The 10,183-nt window shown below is 36.7% G+C and overlaps 1 protein-coding gene across 7 annotated transcripts in view; it reads left to right on the forward strand.

The window, feature by feature from the left end:
• Cep128 (centrosomal protein 128) overlaps nucleotides 1–10,183 on the forward strand; it is a 466,611-nt gene that overhangs the window by 213,877 nt on the left and 242,551 nt on the right. For all 7 annotated transcript variants that reach the window (XM_029562537.1, XM_029562536.1, XM_029562539.1 and 4 more), the window contains one exon: nucleotides 2,231–2,423. In XM_029562537.1, the coding sequence (XP_029418397.1) occupies nucleotides 2,231–2,423 (193 nt within the window). The remainder of the gene's footprint in view (nucleotides 1–2,230; nucleotides 2,424–10,183) is intronic.

Raw genomic sequence — 10,183 nt, forward strand, 5'->3', positions numbered from 1 at the left:
CCAGGGACAAGCACTCTATAATCTCTTATTCTCTGCACTTTGGTCAGTTACAGCTTTCTATGTTAATCACCCTGTGTTGCATGAAGAAGCTTCACTGGTAAGAACTGAGAGATGCATTAATTCTCTCTATCCCTGTTCTGCTATGTTCTGTGAGCCTGAGGTGTAGAGGTTCTATTGTAGATGTGTCACTTAGGACTGGGCACCTCACAGACACTTATTCTCTGTGTTTGACCAGTTGTGGAACTCTCCAGCTGTTGCGAAAAGAAGCTTCTTTGATGGGTGGTGAGAAGTACACTTTTCTATAAATATAAGGATAAATGTTTAGCAAACAGTAAGAAATTATGTTTATTTAGGGGTATGGCAGACATAGGTTTTTCTCTAGGATCTATGACCTCTCCAACCATGTGTATTTGGCTATATTTACAGCACACACACAGTTCCCTTCCATCAAGCTGGTTTTAAGTCCAGTTAGATAGCTGCTGATTCTAGATAAAAGTGCCACTACTGTACCAATTGAGTTAGTTTGCTGTGTTGGTCATTGTTGTAGTTATTAGGTTTTACTGCTGGGGTTTGACCATTGACTGATTTTTCTCCCTTAGTAACTTGCATTGTATCCTCTGATACTGTGAGAGCTCGTCTTCTGTGAGGAGGTTTCCAGATCAGTTCCAGCACCATTGCTCCAAGTTCTATGATCGAAATATATCCTGCCTTCAACAATAGGGTCTTACCTTTAAGTTCTAGGAGGCAATCAAGGGCTGTGGCAATAGCCTTTGTTATTTTGGTAGTCTCTTGGACCACCCTAACCAACAACTGGAAGGGAGGTTTCTCCTGTCTGGCACTGTGTTTCTTGTCATATAACCTTCAGCTATATACATGCACTCAAATACATATATTGTATGTGTATTTTTCAGTAGGATTTTGACCTCATACATTCCCTCTGGTTTTCCACACCACCTATGCATTATTTATCTCTCTCATCTCTTTCCCTGTCTAATCCTCCCCTCCTCCTTCCTCAGTTAAAGTATCCTCATTTGCCCTATTTTCCCCTTGGTAATACCTGTCTCCTACTATCCCCCTCTTTCAGGCTCTTTCCTTTTACCTCCATGGTTCCTTCGTATTTTCAGGACTCCTGCAGTTACATCAGGATATATAGTCACATATAAGGATTTGAAACTAAGATCCACAAATGAAAGAGGACATATGTCACTTGTTTTGAGTCTGTGTTGCTTCACTCAGTATAACAGTTTCTAATTCTAGCCATTTACCTACAAATTTCATGCCATTACTGTATTCAACTTGGTGGAATTGCAGGTTATATGATAACTCTCTGCCTAACCCTTTGTTATACTGAGAGATTGTTTTTGCAAACAAGAAATGTGTATCATTTTCCTACCTACCGGCAGTATTGTCAGAGTTTTGGTTTTTCCCCATCTGCAGTAACAGTTGTCTGTTCCCTAACTGAGCCTCATTTTCCCTTTCATCAGCTGTTCCACCTGGTTTCTACTTATAGTAAGACCATATATTTAGAGCAAACTGGGGATGCCAGGGTAGCCTTACTTGGGAAATTCTCTACTCATGACCTTTTGTACTGAAGGTAAAAAATATTTCTCTAGCATTCCTGCTTTAAAGCCTGAACATTAAAGATGTATAAGGTTAGAGTCTGTGAAAATGGGTTGCATGGATTAACTTACCTTTTTAATTTTGCACAAGTGTTGATTTTGTTCTTTTAACCTATAATCTTTCCACCATACTTAATTTGTTGGCTGTATGGGGTTATGTGTTTTTAGACATTGTATCTAGGGATTCACCTCTGTCTCTATCTCTCTGTTTCTTTCCCTCTTCATCTCCTCCTTCCCCTCTCTAAATCTCTGAATTCAAGTAACTATTATGAGTTTGTTTAAAGTTTTTTAAATGATGGTACTGAATTGTAATATTGAGTCGGGACTACCATCTATATTGTGATTTGGAAATTTAATGAGCCAATCTCTTCGTGATGTTGTCTTTCTAAAGATGATGGAATATACCAAGTATTTTATGAAATCTTTTACTATCATAGCTTAATTCCAAAACCAACATTTAACTGCTGTAAACCTTTATGCACATTAAAACATGGGGAGTTTAAATTTTGCTTTAGCTTGTTTAGTTTTTTCATCATGTTGTAAGGCTATCATCATCTGTTGGAATTTTATTTTGATTCTTAATAACTTAGATATAAATACCATTGTTTTAGACAAAACTTCAGTGGCTCTGTGAGGAACTGAAAGAGAGAGAAAACAGAGAGAAAACTCTGCGGCGGCAGCTGGTGCTCTGCAAACAGCAGCTCAGGGATGTGACTGAGCACAAGGAGTCTGAGCTGCAGTGTCTGTTTGAACAGATCGAGAGGCAGGAGCAGCTTCTGGAGGAAATCCACCAGGAGAAGAGAGGTGGGCCCATGACTCTCCCCCTGTTCTTCCTTTCTGTTCATTGTCACGGGTTGGAAGTGCCTACTGGCACTGCTTCCACTTGGGGCTTTGCCTGTGGGCTGCTTTGCCTCTTCTCATCGTTCTTCAGTTTTGAGACCAGCAGAATAAACTGTTGAGTCCTGAAAGCTTTCTCTTGGCCACAGTGCCCTGCTTATATGTGTTGTACATGTATCTACCTGATATTTGCAGGCATTAATTTGGTAAGACCCTCTCTTCTCCCCGGGTAAAAAACTAAAGGTTTAATTTTTTATTTACTTCCGGAAAATGTTCATTCATCCAATAAATAATTGTTTTGTATTAAGGAAAATTCTATCTGAGAATATACCAGTGAACAAATACAGCAAAGAAAAAGTCCTCCACCTTTATTCAGCTTGTATCATACTGGGTGGAGTGAGAGAAAATGAATGCAATGGATAGATGAATGAACACATATTAGAAGCTGTGAGCACATGGTGAACATAATGGGGCAAGAAAAGGAAAGTTTGGAAGACTGAACTGATGGCAGTGTTTAATATTTAGATATTTCTAACTTTAAAAATTGGACAGAAGACTTAGAAAAGTACTTTTTTTTTTTTTTTTTTTTTTTTGAGACAGGGTCTCCCTGTAGCCCCAGCTGTCCTGGAACTCACTATGTAGACCAGGCTGGCCTTGAACTCATAGAGAGCCATCTGCCTCTGCCTCCTGAGTGCTGGGATTAAAGGCGTGTACTACCACTCTGGGCAGAAAAGTACTTTTTATAGTACGATATCTTATAATAGGAAAAAAGAAATTATGTGTAGAAATCCTGTGGAATCATATTTGTTGCCATTAAGCTATTGTTTTAGTGTCTTATTGGTGAACTTTATTAAAAGTTATGGGAGTGCGGCTGGAGAGATGCCTTACTGTAGAATACTGGATTTGGTTCCCAGCACCCACATGGCAGCTAACAACCACCTGTAATTCCAATTCCAGGGGATCCAATTCCCTCTTCTGGCCTCTATGGCCATTGTACAACATGGGTACAGTTACATACGTGTCGACAAAACACTCATATACATAAAATAAGCATAAAAGAATCATGGGAGGCTTAATATACTATCCCCTTAAAATCTGAACATTCGCATATGATAATCTTTTTACAAATATCTTATTAAAAAGTAACTATAATTTTGTGTACAAGGAAAAATTGAGTGTTAAAAAACAAGTAATATCTTAATAGTAGTATTAAGGTGACTTGGAACAGCTAGGCCATGCTCGGAATTGTTAACCTAAGGCATTAAATATTGTAGACTGTAGAAAACGTCACAAGATGCTGTTGTATGTTTTTAATGACAATTCAATAACAACTGATTATAGAAGTTTTAGATTGAAGCTGTGTGAATTCTCTACACTTTATGACTACTCCCTACTAGACACTAGATTACAACTCAGGTTCATTTTCCATAAATACTTGTGTATTTGAATCTGTAATCATTTCTTTATATGAGAATTAATGTGGTTTCATTATACATGAAACTATCCATGGGAGAAATTCAAAGGAGGTAAATATTTGTATACTTAGATAATTATAGTCAAATTATAAAAGCTTGGAAGGTAAATCTCTAAAGTTCATTATTTCTCAGTACAATTGCTTTTCTTAATTTTTTTTAAATCACCTGGTTTCATTAGAGTCTTTTAATTCTTTACACATCTTACAATCCATTTCCCCCAAAGAATCTCCTGGTGTTTAATAAGAATATGTTGAATCTATAGATTAATTTTAGGAGAAAGGCTATCTTGAGTCCTCCAGTCCACTAATATGGCATTATTGGTTTGCTTATTAAGGTTTCCTTTAATATTTGTAGTATTCAGTAAATAGGCCTTGCACATCTTCATTACTTCATTCCTATTTATTTAGTGAATTAAAATGATATAATAAATGGCATTTAAAGGTTACAAGTTCCGGGGCTGGAGAGATGGCTCAGCGGTTAAGAACACTGGCAGTTCTTGCAGAAGACCCAGGTTCGAATCCCAGCACCCACATGTCAGCTAACAACTGTCTGTAACTCCAGTTCCAGGGGATCCTACAGCGTGCATACACATAAAATAAAAATAATAAATAAAATATTTTTAAAAATTTAAAAAAAGGTTACAAGTTCCAAAGATTATTTCTATTATGTAGACATAAAAATCTTTAAAAATATTAACACTGTATTTTGCAAACCTGTTAACCTCATTCAGTGGTTCTAGTAACTTTTAGTTTGTCTGTTGGCTTTTGAGACAGGCTCTTGCTGTGTAGCCCAGGCTGCCCTGGAACTCATGATCTTCCTGCCTGAGCTTCTGAGTACAGGCTTACAAGGTTGCTTCATTTCCCCACATTTTCTAGTAGCCTTTGTTAGTATTTATGGATTCGTAGCACTTAATGTTTTCTTGGTACACAATCATATCCTTTGAAAATGTGCTTTTGCTTTTTCTGTTTTTTTTTTTTTTTTTTTTTTTTTTTTTTTTTTTTACTAGATGAGATGGCCAGGAAATAGTAAATGAATTTCTTTTCCTGAAACAAGCTTCACTGTTCTGTCACTTACTTTTCCCTTTACATATGGATGGATTATGTCCATTAACAGTTAATAATTGCTTCTATGTTCATCAAGAAAATTGGTCTATATCATTTTTCCTTCTGTGTTATAAATTTCATTGCAATTTTGGCTTCACTAAATAAGCTGAATTGTTCTTTTGCATTTATTTTAGGGGAACATTTGTATAAAGCTTATATTTTTGTTTTTAGATGTATAAGAGAGATCAGTGTACCTAGGCCTATAGTTTTTTTTTTTTTTTTCCTTTGAAGGGCTTTACGAGATATATGGCCATTCAGAAATTCTAGTTCCTCTTGAACCATTTTTATTAACAAGTGCTTTAAAGGTATTTGTCCATTTCATCCAAATTACTGAATTCATTAAAATAATGAATTTTAATGAAATAATGAAATGTTTTTGTACATCCTATTCCCCCTCCCCAATTTGTTTTTCTGTGACAGGGTCTCTTTGTAGCCCCACTGCCCTGCAACTTGCTATGTAGGCTAGGCTGTCCTGTGTCTCACAGGAATCCACCTGCCTCTGCCTCCCAAGTTCGGGGATTAAAGGCATGTGCCACTCTGCCTGGCCAGGGAACATTCTATTTCTTCATTTTATTTTTTTTAAAAAGATCTGTATTGGTATTTCCTATTCTTTTTATTGTTATTTTGATTTGCTCTTCTGTACTTTCTAAGTCTCTCTTAGTATTTAAAGAATATTTTCAGCCAAATAGTACTCAGATGTTTATTTTTATCTTTATATTTTATTGATCTCTACTCTTTTGTTTCTTTTTTCTTCTTACTTGTTTTGTGCATTGTTTTTTCCTTTTTATATACTTAAGTTGAAATCTTTATTTCCATACCTTTCATTCCTGATGCAGTCATTTAAAGTTATATATTTTTATCTTAGCAATTTGTCCCATTTTTGATTGTTTCTATCCATACCGAGAGATTGCTAAAATACCCCACTGCAACTATGAGTTCCTCCCTCCCTTGGCTCCTCCCTCCTTCCCTCCCTCCCTCTCTCCCTCCCTCCCTCCTTCCCTCCCCCCACTTCCAAAACTCTTAGAAACTATCATAAGATTGGTTATTGGAGTGCATGCAGTTGGCACACACAATTGGCTATTACAGTTTGTAAAACGGAAAGAGGAACTGAATAAACATTTGTGGTGAAATTTGAAATCTGGGAACAACTGCAGAAGATATTATGGAGAACACAGCACAAGATTCGACAGGGTAGATTTTGAAGAGACGACTCCTGAAGTGAGTTGTTTTGACATTGAGAGAATCCAAAAGTCAGGAATTTAGGAACTTACTTGATCCAAGAAAAGAGGGCTCAATTTTTTATGTTCTATAAAACCATAAATGAATAATAGTTTTGGAAATGCCCCAAATTTCAGAACTGAGAGGTGATGGATTAATCTCTTGTCTTCTGTTGAATATGTAGGGTGATGTCAGGTAGGTAAATTCTGAAATAATGAAGTTTTTAATCTGCTGCAAAACAAATGATGTTCTAGTTAAAGAGTTATGAACATTTTAACAATGTAGAATATAATGGATATGGCATTAAAAATATAATAAGCACTGTATTCTTGTTGAAAATGGAAGTAGTGATTAGTTTTTGGATCATACACAGACATATGTATGAGATGCCATTTGATTTGGATCTTAAATATGAAGGATTGCATAAGAAAAAGGATGAAAGAGTCTCTGCAGGACTTGTAAGCATGACATTTTCCTGCTTACTCAAGTGTTCTTTTATTTTGGAACCCATACATTTTTGGGTGGAGGACAGCAAAACTGATGTTTATGTTTAGATGTTTTTGAAGTGTTAATGTTTGCTGCACAATTTTGTGTTACTTTCCCAGCATCATCTTAGAAACTTACTGTGAGATAAAACAAGGTTAATTTATAAGTGAAACAGGACAAAGAGATTTCCTACATACTGGAATTATTGCTAGTCTTAGAGCTAATATTTTCAGCTGTATGTGACATTCACTACATCTCCTGAGACCTAGACTCAAGGATTTATACCAGTGGGTAGTACTAGGCTTGTAGATCATAGATTTAGATGTCTTATCGTCCTTGCACTGTTTTTGTCTTGTATGTTAGGACTGGGGTGTTGCAAAGGGAGAGAGAATTTATTAAGGGGTTAATGTCATTGGTCTTAGAGGCTGAGAATTACTGGATGAGAAGTTCCTTCATTCCCTGAGTGGCAGCAAAGAGAAGCACAGGCACGTTCAACTACAGTGGGGAGATGCTGGTATGACATAAGAATTCTCTGCAACTGTGAGGCTTATAACTAAAATTTGTCTTGAAGTAGAAAGGGTTTGTGTTTTCAAAGGTTTTTGAGGGCGGAGCATTAAAATTACACTCTTGGTCCAAGCAAAGTGATAGGTATTAAACCTTGTAGAAGGCCGCTTCCTTAGCTTAGTTTTTCCTGAAGCTGAAGTTACAAGTTCTTACTTGACAAAAGTCTTCACTTGTTGTTCAGATACTCTGGTTTTGACTGTGACTATTTAGTACATGAAATGTCTATTCCTGGTGTAATTAGTTAGCAACACAGCTGTTGAATCTCCTTTATCTTGAAGATGAAATCTGATCTTCTTTCCCAATTTTCAGTTCTGGTTAGGTCTTGGAGTCATTGAATTTTGTTAGATTAGTTTAGATATTCAATTTCTGACTGCTCTGATACTATAAGCACAGGGTGTAGAAAACTCTTTACTCCCAGCAGAATATATGGGCTTGCTGCCATATATTATTTATTCAGAATGTATCTAAGAGCGGAATAAACCATAGTCAAGACTTCTTTGATAGGGCGTTATCCTTTGTGAACAGCTTTACAAGGAAAAGTACTAATCAGCTGTGAAAATTATTTTCTAGCCTATCAGAAAAGAATACATTTGCAGCAGAGGACTAATTTTTCAGTTTGTTTTTAGTCAACATTCGTGTTAACCAAGAATCCAGGGGCTGGCTGTAGGCTGATCCATAGCAGATGCTTTCCTTTCTGTTTCCAGCTCAGCACCTTTAAGCTTTGCCTTGGCAGTGGTGTCCGTGGTTGGGGCAAGCAACTAGAGGCCAGTCCTGGCCTAGATGTGTCACCCTTGTCTTAATGACTTTCCAGCACACACAAATAAGAAATGTGGTCGTGCACTGTAGAGGCGGTTCAGCATTGGCTGAGCAAGAAGAGCACTGGTTGCTCTTGCAAAGGACTTGGGTTTGGGTCCTACCACCCACCCACATAGCAACTAACAACCCTCCATAGCTCCAGTTCAGGAGAGCCAATGCCCTCTTCTGGCCTCTGTGGGCATTTCATGACACATAAAGTAAATAAATAAATAAAAAAAAAAAGAAAAGCTATAGGAAAAAAAAAATAAAGAAATGTGTTCTGTGATATATCCGCTGGCATGGAGGTTCCAGGAAAGAGTAGCTTTAAATGTTTTGTTTAGTGCTTTATCTCTAGTGCCTAGAGCCCAATGCACAGTATTCATGCAAAGTATTTTTATGAATAAGGAAATAAGTAAATAAATGGAACAACATTAATAGAGGCAACATAATATTAATATTCAGTGAAAGAAAATTCAGTTTTAAAAGTAAGCATAAATGCTTTTAATCCCAGATTTGGGAGGCACGGGGCAGGTGGACCTCTGTGAGATCAAGGCCAGCTTGATCACATTCCAGACCAGTGGGGCTATAAGGAGACAATGTCTCAAACCAAAAAATTTTTTAAAAAAGTAAGCTAATTGTTTTCTATATTTTAATTTATAAAGAGATATAAAGAGATGATATTTGGCCATTGACCCAAATTTCTTCCCATTTTGAAATTTCTTTGGGTACTTTTAAACAGTGCATATGACAGACAAATCAGCAAATATTTGGCAAAGACTGATTAGCTAATTTAAAGGTGTGGTTTTGATTTTGTTTGTGATACTCTGAAATTAGATATCTATCTTTCCTAAAATTTCAGTTCCCTGTTACATTGTACAGTAGCAATATTTAAATGATTTACACTTTTATTTGCTTCATGACAGTATTCTTAAGAGCTTCCTGATTTATTTGGGGTGGTGTAATATTGTTAGCAGCAATTCTAGCCCCATTTTCTTCTGTTGTTTGAGTTGCCTTTCTACTATAACATGAAACAATTTCAAAATACTTAAATGTCAGAAAAAGCAAACAGTATTAAAACTATGTGGATGCTTAAAGTGGTCCTTAGTTTCTAAAAACAGAATGGCTATACCTTTTAGGTTACTGTCTGCTGTGCCTGTGAGTGAAGAGAATCTTCAGTATGGGTAGGAATATCGAGTGGGCGAAGCCATGACTATAAAGGTTGAAAAGGTGACGGCACATTTATTTGGTTACCCAGACCTTAGAAGGGGAGGGTAGGTGGAGTCAGATGTAAAGGCAGGGAAGGGAATTTTGGAAAAACAAGGTTAGACAAGCTATGGTCTTCTTTTCCATGACCTTGTTTATTTTGACTGTTAGCTTGTCCAAATTTAAGACTGGGTCTGATTGATCTTGACTTTGTGTAAGGGCAAGGAAAGGATGGGTGGGTGTACACATAGTCTCAGAATAGACAGTGGACAATAGATAGAAAGAGCATTGGGAGTCATGGATGGAAAGAATGAGAAGTCGTCACTGGGCTTCTACCCGAGATTTGTTTTTTCTCCTTTGGTTTTTGGAGACAGAGTTTCAATATATAGTCATGGCTGGCCTGGAACACACGGTATTGACCAGACTGGGTACAAACCTGTCATTCTTCCTCAGTTTCCCAACACTTGGGTGACAAGATTGTGCTGCAATGCCTGGATTTCCATGTAAGTTTTTTGAGAGATTTATTTTGGTAGAGGCCTTGGGAGTTTAAACCAGATTCTGGAGTATTGGTTGTATTTTCTTATAGTCTGCTTCCAAAGGATAAGACTTGTGATATGGTTGCTATTCAGGCATGAAGCGTGCTTAATATGGAGTCTGGAATACTATGTACTCATTGTGCTGGCCTTTTGGATGAGTCATTTTTATATGTAACAGATATAATTCCATTTTTTATTTTCAGTGGTTTTTTTTTTTTTTTTTTTTTTTTTTTTTTGACTGTGGAACATATGCTAGTAACAAATACTTGTGAATTTTTATCATTTTGTCTTAAGTTTTGACTTGAGTAGGACAAGACAATTTACCTAGCTGCAAAATTTGAATAAAA

Source organism: Nannospalax galili, unplaced genomic scaffold (genome assembly GCF_000622305.1).
Source record: "Nannospalax galili isolate Female #2095 unplaced genomic scaffold, S.galili_v1.0 scaffold795, whole genome shotgun sequence".
NCBI classification, from domain to species: domain Eukaryota; kingdom Metazoa; phylum Chordata; class Mammalia; order Rodentia; family Spalacidae; genus Nannospalax; species Nannospalax galili.